The 16,807-nt window shown below is 41.7% G+C and overlaps 1 protein-coding gene across 1 annotated transcript; it reads right to left on the bottom strand.

Moving 5' to 3' along the window:
- Positions 1 to 6,091: 6,091 nt before the first annotated feature.
- LOC133246861 (olfactory receptor-like protein OLF3) lies at positions 6,092 to 7,286 on the bottom strand. The gene has a single exon (XM_061415437.1). The coding sequence runs from the start codon at positions 7,284 to 7,286 to the stop codon at positions 6,333 to 6,335; it is 954 nt and encodes a 317-aa protein (XP_061271421.1). The 3' UTR covers positions 6,092 to 6,332.
- Between the last annotated feature and the right edge of the window lie 9,521 nt (positions 7,287 to 16,807).

The raw sequence follows: 16,807 nt of genomic DNA, 5'->3' as shown, positions 1-16,807 counted from the left end.
TGAAAGAGATGGGAATACCAGACCACCTGACTTGCCTCTTGAGAAACCTGTATGCAGGTCAGAAAGCAACAGTTAGAACTGGACGTGGGACAATAGATTGGTTCCAAATAGGAAAAGGAGTACATTAAGGCTATAAATTGTCACCCTGCTTATTTAACTTATATGCAGACTACATCATAAGAAACACTGGGCTGGATGAAACAAAGCTGGAATAAAGATTGCCAGGAGAAATATCAATAACCTTAGAGGTTATACATAAAGGTATACGCATGGCATATACACCCTTATGGCTGACAGCGAAGAAGAACTACAGAGCCTCTTGATGAAAGTGAAAGAGGAGAGTGAAAAGTTGGCTTAAAGCTCAACATTCAGAAAACGAAGATCATGGCATCCGGTCCTATCACTTAATGGCAGATAGATGGGGAAACAGTAGAAATGGTGGCTGACTTTATTTTGGGGGGCTCCAAAATCACTGCAGATGGTGACTGCAGCCATGAAATTAAAAGACGCTTACTCCTTGGAAATCCCTGAAGATGGTGATTGCAGCAATGAAATTAAAAGAAGCTTACTCCTTGGAAGGAAAGTTATGACCAACCTAGACAGCATATTCAAAAGCAGAGACATTACTTTGCCAAAAGGTCCGTCTAGCCAAGGCTATAGTTTTTCCAATGGTCATGTATGGATGTGAGAGTTGGACCGTGAAGAAAGCTGAGCGCCAAAGAATTGATGCATTTGAACTGTGGTGTTGGAGAAGACTCTTGAGAGTCCCTTGGACTGCAAGGAGATCCAACCAGTCTATCCTAAAGGAGATCAGTCCTGGGTGTTCATTGGAAGGACTGATGTTGAAGCTTAAACTCCAATACTTTGGCCACCTAATGCAAAGAGTGGACTCATTGGAAAAGACCCTGATGCTGGGAAAGATTGAGGGCAGGAGGAGAAGGGGACAACAGAGGATGAGATGGTTGGATGGCATCACTGACTCAATGGACATGGGTTTGGGTGGACTCCAGGAGTTGGTGATGGACAGGGAGGCCTGGCGTGCTGCCGTTCATGGGGTTGTAAAGAGTTGGACATGACTGAGCGACTGAACTGAACTGAACTCCTTGGAAGGAAAGTTATGACCAACCTAGACAGCATATTAAAAAGTAGAGACATTACTTTGCCAACAAAGGTCCATCTAGTCAAGGCTATGGTTTTATCAGTGGTCATGTATGGATGTGAGAGTTGGACTATAAAGAAAGCTGAGCGCTGAAGAACTGATGCTTTTGAACTGTAGTGTTGGAGAAGACTCTTAAGAGTCCCTTGGATTGCATGGAGATCAAACCAGTCCATCCTAAAGGAGATCAGTCCTGAGTGTTCATTGGAAGGACTGATGTTGAAGCTGAAACTCCAATACTTTGGCCACCTAATGCAAAGAGCTGACTCATTTGTAAAGATCCTGATGCTGGGAAAGATTGAAGGCAGGAGGAGAAGGGGAAAACAGAGGATGAGATGGTTGGATGGCATCACTGACTCAATGGACATGAGTTTGAGTAAACTCCGGGAGTTGGTGATGGACAGGGAGGCCTGGCATGCTGCAGTCCATGGGGTCTCAAAGAGTCAGACACCACTGAATGACTGAACTGAACTGAACTGAACACCTTTCCTCATGAACAATGACTAGACCTGCATCCAAACTTGGGTGAAATTAAAAAAGCTATTCCCTTTGGCTCCACGTTGCCTTCATCTCTCCTTCTGAAAATAGAGTTGTGCTTCCCTCCCCTGAGATATGTGCCAAGAATCTAATGGACTCCTGTGAGCAATGCAAGGACAGAGGGACAGCCAAGTACATATTTTGCATTGGTTTTCAACTTTTAGAAACAGTAATGCCATACAGAAAGATTTAAGACTCAAAATAAGGTCCCAGAAAGGGAGTGAAGAAAACCTTATGATTTATAGGGGGAAAGGGGGAAAGGAAAAATTTCAATTGAAATCCTCCACACAGAAGTATGAACTTCTATACCTCTTCAAATCTTTAATTTTTATGAAGAGATTCAATGTAATTTTGATAGAATACAGTCACATTAACATTCTCTAATATATTCTGTAGGCATTGCACATCTTTTAAGTGAATTATTTATTCATTTATCTCCCAGATAATATTCTTAGCATCATTAACACATTTACTCATTTACCCCTCTGTAACCATCTCAATACTCACTCACTTGCTCATGTGCTCATTCAACCATCTATGCAACCCATCAGTCATCCACGTTATAACCCTTCTATAACCCTTGTTGTCGTTTTTGTTGTTTAGTTGCTAAGTCATGTCTGACTTTTTTGTGACCCCATGGACTGTAGCCCATCCAGCTCCCCTATCCTTCACCATCTCCCAGAGTTTGCTCAAATTCATCTGTCCAAATTCATTCATGTGAGTCAGTGATGCGCCATCTCATCCCCTGTTGCCCCCTTCTCCTCCTGTCTTCGGTCTTTCCCAGCATCAGGGTCTTTTCCAATGAGTCGGCTCTTCACATCAGGTGGCCAGAGCATTGGAGCTTCTGCTTCAGTATCAGTTCTTCCAATGAATATTCAGGACTGATTTCCTTTAGGACTGGCTGGCTTGATCTCCTTTAAGTCCAAAGGACTGTCTCTTGTCTTTTCCAGCATCACAATTTCTTTATTCTTCAGTGTGCAGCCTTCTTTATAGTCCAACTCTCATATCCCTATATGACTACTGGAAAAATAGCTTTGACTATATGTACCTTTGTTGGCAAAGTGATGGCTCTGCTTTTTAATACGTTGTCTAGGTTTGTCATCCGTTTCCTTCCAAGGAGCAATTGTCTTTTAATTTCATGGCTTCAGTCACCATCCTCAGTGTTTTTGGAGCCAAAGAAAAGAAAATATGTCACTGCTTCCACCTTTTTCCCCATCTATTTGCTATGAAGTGATGTAACAGGATGCTATGATCTTAGTTTTTCTAATGTTGGGTTTCAGTCCAGCTTTTTCACTCTCCTCTTTCACCCTCATCAAGAGGCTCTTTAGTTTCTCTTCATTTTCTGCTTTTAGAGCAGTATATACCCACTCCAGTGTTCTTGCCTGGAGAATCCCAGGGATGGGGGAGCCTGGTGGACTGCCGTCTATGGGGTCGCACAGAGTCAGACACGACTGAAGTGACTTACCAGCAGCAGAGCAGTATATGCATATCTGAGTTTGTTTAAATTTCTCTCAGCAATCTTGATTCCAGCTTGTGATTCATCCAGCCATTTCACATGATGTACTCTGCATAAAACGTAAATAAGAGGATGACTATATATGCCCTTGTCATACTCCTTTCCCAATTTTAAAACAGTCAGTTTTTCCATGGCTGGTTTTAACTGTTGCTTCTTGACCTGCATACAGGTTTCTCAGGAGGCAGGTAAGGTGATCTGGTATTACCATCTCTTTAGAATTTTCTACAGTTTGTTAGGATCCACACAGTCAAAGGCTTTCATGAAGTCAATGAAGCAGATGTTTTTCTGGAATTCCTTGGCTTTGTTTATGATCCAGCAAATGTTGGCAGTTTGATCTCTGGTTCCTCTGCCTTTTCTAAATCCAGCTTGTGCATGTGCAAGATCTCTGCATATCTTAACTTCAGAGTCCCCTAATGTCCCAGTAGTATCACTGGAACAGCCCCTTCACTGGTCTCCTTGTCTCTAATCTTTTCTTCCTCTGACTCATTTGCCACAGTGATAATTCAAAAATGTGAATTTTATCAACCCAAGCTCCTACTTCAAAATCTTTACTAGCTTCCTGTTGCTTTCAGGATAAACTTCAAAATAGTTTAGCATTTCATGGCCTCTAAGACCTGACTTCTCCCTGCTTCACCCTCACTATTTTTTCGGTCTGCTCTGCCCTGAAAGCCAGGCTCCAGGATAGTTTTGAACACTCATGATCTCTTCCAGCTCAGCACTTTTTACAAGTTGCCCCTTGGCTCAGGTTGATCATTATTTAGATAACTTGTTCTCACTTTTCTGGTCTCCATCCAGACATTTTCTGATCCTGTCATATAGAAGATTTCTATAATCACCCCTGAAGCCTTATTCTTTCTGTGACACTCAGTGCATTTTATCTGTTTCATTATCTGCCATCCCAACTCTGTGGCCATATCCCTGTCAGGATTGTTCCGTATTAACTGTTGTCTCTCAAGAACCATTCATGCTACTAACACACAGTAGACTCTCCACTGATATTTCTGAATTAACAACAAGCCTGGTAACAATGACTACTTTTAGGAATGCCTGATTATATTCCAAAATGTGTGTTTCCCTGCTGGCTCAGACAGTAAAGAATATGCCTGCAATGTAGGAAAGCTGGGTTCAACCCCTGGGTCAGGAAGATCTCCTGGAGAAGGAATTAACTACCCAATCCAGTGTTCTTGCCTGGAGAATTCCATGGACATAGGGGTCTGGTGGGCTATACTTCATGGGGTTGTAAAGAGTCAGATGAAATTAAAAGACACTTGCTCCTTGGAAGTAAAACTATGACAAACCTAGACAGCATATTAAAAAGCAGAGACATCACTTTGCTGACAAAGGACCATATAGTCAAATCTATGGCTCTTCCAGTAATCAGGTATGGATGTGACAGTTGAACCACAAAGAAGGCTGAGCACTGAAGAACTGATGCTTCCGAACTGTGGTGCTAGAGAAGACTTTTGAAAGTCCCTTGGACAGCAAGGAGATCAAACTAGTCAATCCTAAAGGAAATTAACCCTGAATATTCATTGCAAGGAGTGATGCTGAAGCTGAAGCTCCAACAGTTTGACTACCTGATACCAAGAGCCAACTCATTGGAAAGGACCCTGATACTGGGAAAGACTGAGGGCAGGAGGATAAGGGGGCACACAGGATGAGATGGTTGGATGGCATCACTGACTCAATGGGCATGAGTTTGAGCAAACTCAGGGAGATAGTAAAGACAGGGAAGCCTGGTGTGCTTCAGAACATGGAGTCACAGAGAGTTGGACATGACTTAGTGACTGAACAACATTGCAAATTTTAGCATTGATAGTTTTAGGTAAACTTAATACATCAAATGGATTTTGGATTATATGAAACTTCAGTTTGTTTAAACACAGAGACTGTGGGACAACGTGTTCACAAATGGGAAAACTGCCCCTCAACTGATATGAAGAAAAGACAATGGAAGAAAGGACTTTGAGATGTCTTCAAGGGGGTGAGGCCATGAGCTTCCATCATAATCTTTCTCCCCATTTCCTTTTCATTATCCCATGTACAATTACTTCTTCTGCCTCTTTCTCCTTATTTAGGCTGTCTCTCAGAGGTGAGGTCTATTCCAGACTATTCTAACCTCTGCAAATTTACAAAGAACAACTAGGGCCTACAGTGTGTGAGGAGGAGGGATGGGAGAAGGGGTTTATAAGGAGACTGGAGGCTGACATGGGCACAGCTGACTCAACTATCTTGATTCCCAAAATACATATTAACGTTGTCTTATCTTTTACTGCCTTTGCCTCAGGAATCTGTCCTTCCTTAGGTTAACTACATCTTTTGTTTTATGTATATGATTTCATATATTATATACTTATTTGTTTCTAAAATCGCAAAAAAAGAAATTATAGATGTTTCAGAAGTTGGATTGGTTAAACTTTTAAATGGTACCCTGTATATATGCAGTAAAATTTCTCTCAAACTGCACAGTATCAAAAAAAGAGCTTGAAACATAGCTTTCCGTGAACAGTAATAGCTTGGCATAGAAACACCTTCATTTATATCAGTGTAAAACAAGACCTTTAATTGATCCTCCCACTGAGTACCTCCAGCACTCAAAGGCTTTATGTCCGTATGTCATAAGTCCAGCACTAAACATTTTAACCAGTCTTTAAAGCAATACTCACCTAAGAACAATGACTCCCACAATTATTGGCACATACATTATTTTAAATAAGTCTAAAATGTGAAAATGGTTTTGTTTCCAATGGAAACAAAATAACCTTGTACAGTGTAAGAACCACTGGTCCAAAGTAAGATTTATGAATAGACTCATGATTACAAGCAATATGACCAATCAAGATAGCAAATGACATTTTAAAAAATATTATCAGTTCACATGAATGGAGACCAAGCCAGTAGTAGAAGTTCTATTACCGTAGTGCTTAATTTCTCTGAACATCCTGCTGTGACATAAAATGTTCCTGCATTAAATGCCTTAACCTAACTCCTCAGCTGCCTACCCAGCATAATCAGCACACATTTTGTCATCACATTCCTGGTTGCCAGGGTAATGCTTCATAGCAGAGTTAGTGGGAGAACACACAGGCAAAGCTCTCTTCTCCAAATGATGCTCATTATTCATTAAGCTGCTAGTTTCGATGTTAATCCAGATAATTGTCCTAGAAGCTTCTGCCAGGCCCCCTTCACCTCCTTATTCCTTAGACTGTAAATCATGGGGTTCAGCATGGGTGTCAAAATGGCGTAGAAGAGAGAGATCAGCTTCTCCTGAAGCACAGAAGGGCTGGGATTGGGCTGGATGTAAGTGAAAATGGCCATACCATAGCACAGGACAACCACTGTGAGGTGAGAGGCACAGGTGTGGAAGGCTTTCTTTCTCCCCTCTGTGGACTGGATCTTCAGGATGGTGAAAAGGATCCTGATGTAGGACAGGAGAACCAGGCAGAAAGGTGTCATCAGCAAGACAATGCTAGAAACCATGATGGCCACCTCGTTGGAGGAGGTGTCCACACAGGCCAGCCTGACCACAGCTAAGAGTTCACAGGATATGTGATCAATATACTTGTTCGTGCACATAGGCAACTGGAAGGTGATGGTGGTCTGCACGAGAGAGTTGACAGAGCCACTGACCCAGGATGTGATGGCCAGCCTAGCACAGAGCCCTCTGTGCATGATGACCGAGTATCTCAGGGGGTCGCACACAGCCACATAGCGGTCATAGGCCATCACGGCCAGGAGAACAAACTCAATCCCACCCAGGCCCAGGGAGAAGAATAACTGGGCTGCACAGCTCACGTAGGGGATCCCTTTATGTTCCACAAGAAAATGCACCAGCATCTGAGGAACGATGCTTGTGGCATAGGAGACATCAACAAAGGAGAGGTTGGTGAGAAAGAAATACATGGGAGTGTGGAGTCGGCTGTCCAGTCTGATCAGAAGAACAATGAGGACGTTCCCCAGCAGGGTCAGCAGGTAAGTGACTGAGAACAGGACGAAGAGAGTGACCTGAGTGGCCCAGTCACTGGACAGGCCAAGGAGAATGAATCCTCTCACCCAAGTCTGGTTATCTGCTCCCATGAAAAAAATGTAAGGATTAGTCTGCAGAGAGAGTCAGAAATAACAGAGTCTATTGAATTACAGAACCCTAAAAATCACTTCTATCAATATATACTGTATGAATTTGGGCACTCCTAGTCAGATGTTTCGGATTGCCCATGGGCCAAGATGACAGGCTGCCTCCTGATGTACGTGGTACCCATTCTGCAGCAGAGAACAGGCCAGTACCTTCATAGGACTTAATGTGGTCCTTGAGAGACCCAGTTAAAGCCTGAAGATGGTGTAGTACGATTTTAGGAGCTCCACATCTTTGCCAGCTTACCTCAGATTCTAGGACATGGGCAGGACAGTAGGTGACAATAAGTCTATCTTTAAACAGTGAAGAAAGGCTGGTGGGAAAGTTACAAAACTTACCTTAAATATGTCACCTAGGCCCATCATGGTATAATGATGGACTTATACATTTCTATTATAAAAGGAAACGTTGAAAAGAAGCAGGTGCTTGTGAAAATATCTGAAATCAGAGAATCTAGGTTTGACACCTGATTTTATTTATCAACTCTGTGATTTTTTGGTTCAGTGGCAAATTTTGTTTATGAGACTCACCAGTACATTTAAGCTCAAATGTAGGTAACTTATAGAGAAAGTACTTTGTAAACCGCTACTTGTAGTAGTACTACAGTAGCGTGAGTATTAGTTGTGGCACGATCTCTGCCTTGGGGTAAATAAAGTAGCAAGTATGATTTTCTCATGAACCCACCAGCCCTCCCCCACCAACAATTCAGACACAGATAATACTAGAGGCAATTTTTAATAGCACTGAGGGCTTAGGAACAGTGTGTCCCTTTGAGAACCTGGGGACCATTTGTCTGACAGGCTTGTCTGTTTAGCCTCAGTGGGATACAATGGGATAGATGATTGTAATTGTATCTTGTTCTTTTCATTTTTCTCCTTTCAACTTGTAGCTGGTAAAGATCTACTGTTTTATATCAGCTCAAAATTAAGGAGATGAGAATATGGATGGTTGACTTTTTATTTACAAGAGAGAAAGGGAAGCAAATGCCCAGCAACCTTTCTGTATTGTCAAAGGCAGAGAAGCAGGTATGAATTCGTGTAAACGTACAGAGGAATGAGGTTGACTTTTTGCTTTCTTTTATCCAGAAAGTGCTTTTTTCAGTAGAATTATATGCTATAATATCAATTTTGAATATTAATAAGAAGGCATTTACATTTTTAAGAATATTTTTATAGGACTGATTCACTTGTATTATTTCTCCACACCTGCCCAATTCACTAACTTTCCTTTTCTTTCAGTGCACAAAATAAAGCAGGAGATAAGGCATTAAGAGGGCTTGAGGGCAGAAACAGAGCTGCTTGTGTTATCGGCAAACCCTTAGGGGTTGGGGCAGGGTCTCTGAGCAGAAAACTGAACACTGTCTGAGCTTCAACTCTCTTACCTGTGTGAAAATTAATAAAGGAAAACCCTAACTAAGGAAGTTCAGATAGGAAGTCTCAAGCAGACCAGCAACATAAATTAGAGGATGAATCATCAATTACTAGGGCCCAGAGAAGAATTACCAATAGGAAAGAATCATCAATTGCGAACCTCAACAGGAAAAGATATACAAAATATACACATTGCATCTCCTTTTAGAAACCGACTACCCCAGCAACTCAGCCAGGGAGATACTGTCATCGCCCTGAATTCTCAAGTCTCTCCAAAAGACTTTGGTTCAAAACAATTCTTCCCAACACCCTCCTTTTTCTCTATAAGCTTCCTCTTCTTTGTTTGTGGTACGTAACAATGGCTTTTGCTACAGCATGCCCTGAATTCCAACTCCTCTTGCTCTTCCCAAATAAACCCATTTTGCTGGTAAAATAACTGCTTTGAGACTGAAAAGCTGTTAAAGGACAAAACAAAGCAAGTAGGTTTAGAAATGGCCATATGTTTCACGATTCAGATTTATACATTTTCCAGAATGTCTACACACCTGCTATCCTCTACTGCTCTGTCAAGACACTTTCCACACCATCCCTCCCTTTGCTTCTCTTCATCATGGTCAGGCTGAAAAGAAACATCTACTTGCCTCAAAAAAGGCTGTCAAATATAATTCTGAAACTGCAAGAAAATATTTAACTTAAAAAAAATTGTGAACTGTTGTTGACTATATAGCAGACCTTCAGCAGAAAGTAGACATTTCTTTTTTTATTTTATTTTTTAATATAAATTTATTTATTTTAATTGGAGGTTAATTACCTCTTTTTCTACTAATTTGGCAAATTTCTATAAAGTCTCATCTTGGCTAGATGCTGGTGTTTCAAGATGAGTATTACACTTATCTGTGTTCAAGACCTAAGCCATCTGTAGAGGAAATGACACAAAACACGTCATCCTCACATCATTTTCCCCTCTGGGGTCTGTGCAAACCACCTGGAGAACAGGCCAGCCAGTGACTCCCTGTGCTCCTCTAACTCATCCAGCACATCTCTCTACTATAGCTTGTGTCTCCTTACAAACACAAATGAGGGACTGGGTTGCCTCTCAGCACAGGTGTGAGCTTCAGAGTCTAATAGTTTCTGTTTTGAATTCATTCTCTTCCACTTCCTGAAGCAAGCAACTTGCCCTCTCTGAGTCTCATAATTCTCATCTATACAGCGTGGGTAATATTGGCCTACCGAAAGGATCACTGGTGAAGTTAAGGAGCTGAAGATCCAGCATTGCTATCAGATCAGATCAGTCACTCAGTTGTGTCCGACTCTTTGCGACCCCATGAATCGCAGCATGCCAGGCCTCCCTGTCCATCACCAACTCCCGGAGTTCACTCAGACTCACGTCCATTGAGTCGGTGATGCCATCCAGCCATCTCATCCTCTATCGTCCCCTTCTCTTCCCACCCCCAATCCCTCCCAGCATCAGAGTCTTTTCCAATGAGTCAACTCTTCACATGAGGTGGCCAAAGTACTGGAGTTTCAGCTTTAGCATCATTCCTTCCAAAGAACTCCCAGGGCTGATCTCCTTCAGAATGGACTGGTTGGATTTCCTTGCAGTCCAAGGGACTCTCAAGAGTCTTCCCCAACAGCACAGTTCAAAAGCATCAATTCTTCAGTGCTCAGCCTTCTTCACAGTCCAACTCTCACATCCATACATGACCACAGGAAAAACCATAGCCTTGACTAGATGAACCTTTGTTGGCAAAGTAATGTCTCTGCTTTTGAATATGCTCTCTAGGTTGGTCAAAACTTTCCTTCCAAGGAGTAAGCATCTTTTAATTTCATGGCTGCAGTCACCATCTGTAGTCATTTTGGAGCCCAGAAAAATAAAGTCTGACACTGTTTCCACTGTTTCCCCATCTATTTCCCATGAAGTGGTGGGACCGGATGCCATGATCTTAATTTTCTGAATGTTGAGCTTTAGGACAAATACCCACTACTTGTTTATGATAATTGATAGAAGCTTTGATTCCAGGCTTTCTCTCTCACATGATCTTATTCTGTCATTCAGCCTCTCTTTTGATCATTCTGGGGTCTTTCCTACTTCTGATAAGCTCCTTTTCAACTTCATTATAAAAAATAAACAAACCTTTCAACATGGAGAGAGGAATCTTCACTATTTTCCATTTTAATTCTTTCTTTCACATCCAGCTTTCACACCAAGTTCTCAAATGATTGGTGTCCACTTGCCGGGTTCATTTCCTCAAAACATTCATTCTTTAACACATGGAAATAGAGTTTTCACCTTAATTAATTCATGGAAACACTCATGGCCTTCTAGGCATCAAACCCAGAGACTTTCATTTCTTTTTCATTGCTAACTTTGAAGAACGTTAACTAATTCCTCTTTCTGACTTTTAACTCTTTCGCTTCTGATCTGATTTTCCTCCAATCTGTTATTTCTCATCTGCACACTTGGGTAAATCTCCTAAATTCTCCTACCCCAGTACTCTAAGAATGTTTCAAGTTTCTTGCTTTCAATTTATACTCTTCTTTCTAGTTTTCCTTTCTGGAAGAGTTTGTGATTTCTGGGGCTTCCCCAGGGACTCAGACATTAAAGAATTTGCCTACAATGCAGGAGACCTGGTCCTATCCGTGTGTTAAGAAGATCCTCCGGAAGAGGGCATGCAGCCCACTCCAGTATTCTTGCCTAGAGAATCCCGTGGACAGAGGAGCCTGGTGAGTTGCAGTCCATTGGGTCGCAAAGAGGCAGCTGAATGGCTAACACTTTCACTTTCACATGCAGCTCACCCTTAGTTCCACATTTATCTCCTAGCATGTGTCTCAGTCACTTCAGTCATGCCCAACTCTTTCTCATGTACTACCTTGTCCACCCCATGGACTGTAGCCCACCAAGCTCCTCCGTCCATGGGATTTCCCAGGCAAGGGTACTGGAGTGGGTTGCATTCCCTTCTCCAGAGGATCTTCCTGACCCAGGGATGGAACCCAGGTCTCCTGCATTGCAGGCAGATTCTTTACCACTGACCCACTGGGGAAGCCCCTTTATCATCTAGACTTCCCTCCAAAGCTCCAGATGCTTTTCCCAACAGTTTAACAAATGTTTCACGAATGTCTCACCAACGTCTTGATTCCTCTCCCCACATGCTGTATTCATGTCCTTCCTGACTTCACGTCTAACAATGGAACTAAAGTGCACCCACTCTTCCAACATATCATGATTGATTTTTTTCCTCCTCCTCACTACTCCATAGAATAAATCCTCATTTATTTAATCCTCAAATAAATCTTTGTTTTAATTACACATCTTCCAGCCTTCACTTAGTGTTCATTCACACTTATGTTTGCCCTCATCAATCTCACTTTATGAAGTGTAACAGCTTCTTTGTAAATTTCCCTGATGTAAGCTCTACCCACTCTACATATCCTACAGACTGCCTCCACATCAATGATGCAAAATACAAATTTATTCACGTCATTTTCATAGACAAACAGATCTATGATGCCTAAATGTGCACGGAATTAAGTTCATCCTGAGTAGAATCCCACACAATCCACAATCTTACCCTGTCTTATTCCTAAATTTCATTAGCTTATTAAAATAGCTGAAATATCTCTCATTCATATGTTACCTGATTATTTTTAACCCAAGACTACTATTCATTTTTAAACACCATGTCTTATTTCAAACTTATTAATATCCAAATGCACCTTTTATCCACAATCAGTGTAGCCCCTTCTGGGACTCATTATAGATAAAGAAAATAGAAATAACATCAGCATTTGGAAAGCCAAATTAAGGAGGAAATGTGTTCATTGGATGCTTCTAACACTTCCTGAGGTTTATACAGTCTCCATATTACTTTGTGGTCAGCTCCAATGGATTAGAGCTGAGTGTAGATCCTGGCCCACGGGGAGAATGAACTAGTGCCTGAGAACGTCCTTCATCCCTCACCACTCCTATCAGGAAGCCAAAACATGGTCTTCTTAGCCCAGAGTAATTTGTGGAATATGTAGCTCTCTAAACACGTTTTTCATTGAGATCAAATAACTAAGAGAACAATCTGGGAATATTTGTCCATTTGCCTGTGTAAACAGAACAACAAAACCTCATAGTGCAGGGCTGGGCACACGACTGATATTCAAAACCAGAGTTAAACAGTGACCACAGTTCAGAGCCTGATCTATCTGGCTCTTCCTCCTGTAAAAGTTGTTTCCTTCTCAGTATTGTTTTAATTTTGGCTAATTCACATCTATTCCAGGTTCATAAAAGTGAAGTCGCTCAGTTGTGTCCGACCCTTTGCGACCCATGGACTGCAGCCTCCCAGGCTCCTCCGTCCATGGGATTTTCCAGGCAAGAGTACTGGAGTGGGTTGCCATTTCCTTCTCCAGGGCATCTTCCCAACTCAGGGATTGAACCCGGGTCTCCCACATTGCAGGCAGATGCTTTACCCTCTAAGCCAAATGCCCCTTTAATAAAAAACAAAATCCTATTTTACATCTTTTGTGTCATATCATGCTCATACTCAACAAATCTCAAATCATATCTCTTCCTTTGTTTTGAGCTTTGCCATACTTATTAGGGTGAAAAGATTTCAGCATTCATAGTTTATATCTTCAATCCTCTAATCAGGTCAGTTCTATTTCTGACCCTATGGAAGCCTCTGTCTCCACGTGACCCACTGAGGATATGTTAGAACTCTCACTCATTGATTAGTGCCAAAACAAGCACGTCTCCTTCCATCTAGGTTTCTGTTGCTCTCTGAAGAGTACTTTCCCCAACAAGGTGATAGACCAGAGATTGGAGGGGTCGACACTCCTTGGCTCCTGTGCTAAGATCACCTGGGACAAGTTTAGTTTATGGGCGAAACTGCTGGGAAGTTCACAGATGCACCAGAATTGGCTCAGACACAAAATAATGAGGTATAGCAGTGGCTAAATTAGCAATGTGGGCAAACAGATTCCCCCCAGGAGCCTTATGCTTTAGTTGTTAATTGCTGCCTCCACTCCAAAACCTCAAGGGCAGGACCTTGGGGCTATGCTTCTTCTCCCTGTGCAATCCAGTCCTCCTCAGATTGCAATCCACTGAAGCCTTAGGTCATCTAAAAACTCACTGAAGCCAGTATTCTGATATTTTAGGATATTCTCCTACAGCCCAAACTGACTTTCTGTACTCAATCTCCTATCCTGGTGATCAGTGGCTAGGCCTGCGTCCACCTGGTGAAAAGCCAGTTAGCCTCTTCTACTCCATGACGACCTAATTTCTCCTTCTGGAGACAGGAGAGCTATTTTCATTCCCCTGAGATATATGCTGAGTTGGCTAAGCTGCCGTGAACACTGCATTTTGAGTGGACCTGAGTACACTGGTCATGATAACTGCAAAGTATAGAGAGACTTAAAACTCCAAATAAAATACACAACAATAGTTTTATGGTCTACATGGGAAAAAAAGGAAAAAGAGTATCCAAGTCCTTAAAACAGAGCTTACTTTCTAAACCTTTCCAAATTTTTGATAATCTATAAAAAGACTCAATGTAATTCTGACAGAATGCAGTCACATTATCATTCTCTGATATATTCTTTAGACATCATGCATCTGTTAAGTGAACCATTTATCCATTTATTGATTCATCTACCAAGTCATATACCCAGTAATTCTTAACACCACCATTAACATAGCCATTTGTTTACCCAGCTGTCTATAACCAGCTTGATATTCACTTGTCCATTTGCTTAACTGCTAGTCCAACCATTTATGCATTCCCTCCCTCACATGCCTGGAGAAGGCAATGGCATCCCACTCCAGTACTCTTGCCTGGAAAATCCCATGGACGGAGGAGCCTGCTGCAGTCCACGGAGTTGCTAAGAGTCGGGTACGACTGAGCGACTTCACTTTCACTTTTCACTTTCACACATTGGAGAAGGAAATGGCAACCCACTCCAGTGTTCTTGCCTGGAGAATCCCAGAGGCCGGGGAGCCTGGTGGGCTGCCGTCTATGGGGTTGCACAGAGCCGGACACGACTGAAGTGACTTAGCAGCAGCAGCAGCCCTCACAAGCCACTTCATCTCTTTACCTAATATACATAAATTATTTGCCAGATCTTTTACTCACTCCGTGCATCATCCTTCTGCTCATCCACCTTCCATCATGTCCCCACGGCTTCTCTTTTACAGCATCCAGTGACTCTGAGAAAGATTATGTGATGTCCCAGGCAATAGAAAGGGAAAGTAGAGAGGCTTCTCAGTCCTCACTTGATTGTCTACACTCCAACAAAATTGACAGGTTGCATATTTTTTTTTCAGGAAAGTTGGAAAAATTCCATTACTGTGAGAGTTCTGAGTGCAGTATCCAGACCTTCATATCACCCCCATTTTTCTCCCCTCGTATGCAGACAACAGAGGTGAACTCCCAAATGCCAAGCTTCTAACAAAGACTCTCAGCTCTCTCAGCTCATGGGGTTATAGTCATACATGACTGAGTACAACAACAAAACTGAGTTAAGGAGCCTCCCAGGTGTTTCTGATAGAGTGAAACACTTTTCAGGTGTTTCTCAGAGATTAAAATTTAAGAACTACTGGATCTGTTCACTCTGTAGATCACTGTCACATTAATCTTTCACTACAGCACTTTATACTCTACAACTACTCACCTCACAACATTTGATCTAAAGTTTCCAATGAATTTAATCCCAGATCTCAATCATCTGAGAGAAAAAAATTTTTAAGTCAAACACAATCTAAGAGTTTTCCTGCTTCTCTCCCATGTGAGCCCCCATGATTCTAAAATTCTTGCTATTCCCCAAATGGGAAATGCTCTCTCTTCTAAGTGGAAAGTTTATTTCATAGTATCTACCTAGAAGTTGAAATAGTTCCTTCAAGAAGCATTTGTGACAGACACACTAATATATTATCATTGTTTAGGCTTGGGTTTGTAAGAAAGGCATGAACATAAATTATTTGCTCCAAATAATTTGATTAAGGTGCTTTGAGAAAACTGCTTTGTCTGCTTTAAAATTCCTTAGTTTGAAAATCATCATTTACCATTGTTCCTGTAAATTATCATCCACCTCCCCCACTTTTTACTTTATCTGTTAAAAATCCTGTTAAAAATTGAAAATATTAATACTCTGTTGCAGGATGTTCATAATAGGAAGGCTGTGTCTGTTGCAGGGAGGAGGGGCAGATATAATATACGAGAACTGTCAGTACTTTCTACTCAACTTTGTTGTGCATTTTAAAATGCTCTAAAAAAGAGTCTACTTAGATAAAGTAAAGTAACTGAGCTTGTTCTAGCTTTCACTTAGGTTGTAGAAAGCTGGAAAGAACATTGACTCTTTCCTAAAACAAGAGAAGTTTCGATAATCTACAAAATCATATCTTTGAAATCATCAGTAAAATGAGATTGCAGGGCAAACAAACAGCATGAAATCTAGGGAAAGATAGGTCCATCCAGAAAGAGATAGGATGTGAGCTCTTCCTTACCTGGATGAGACCATGGAAGGAAAATAGGGCACCCCTCCCCCCAACTAGCCAGTGAAAATTGCTTTACCAAACTGCTGAAGTTCGTGTGGGGTACTGTGAGCATAGAATGGCTGAGAATCATGGCAAAAAGAGAAGTTCCCACAAATTCTCAATATTTTCTCCATAAACTTAGAACTGTCCTCCCAAGAATATTTGGGGAAAAGTAGAAACCAGAGAAAACTTTCTTCCTATGGTAGGTCAAGGAGAAGGCAGCTGCAGCCTCTGCAGTGAGCAGAAAGAGCTCTCCAACCACCAAATCATCTCCATTATGGAACAAAAGCCTGAAGCCACCGGGGGAAGGACTACAATCCCTGTTTTCCTCAGAGACAGTTGAAGATTCATTAAAGAGGAAACCAGAAAAATAAATAAATAAATTCCCATGTTGGGGGTCCTTGGGACAGGAAGCTACTCTGTGTTCAGATCATGAGCCATCTATCTTCTTACTCTGTAGAAGTGGCAAGACTACTGATATCTTACAATGAACAATGTTAGATTTCGTGATCTCTGGAGAAGAAGATTTAGCTTCGGAACCAGGAACCAGGCTTGATCATTCAAGAGCTTTTGTGTAGCA

The sequence above is a fragment of the Bos javanicus genome, chromosome 4 (genome assembly GCF_032452875.1).
Source record: "Bos javanicus breed banteng chromosome 4, ARS-OSU_banteng_1.0, whole genome shotgun sequence".
In the NCBI taxonomy this organism is placed as follows: Eukaryota; Metazoa; Chordata; class Mammalia; order Artiodactyla; family Bovidae; genus Bos; species Bos javanicus.
Note: the sequence above shows the minus strand (reverse complement) of the source record. Positions and strands in the feature narration are given on the sequence as shown.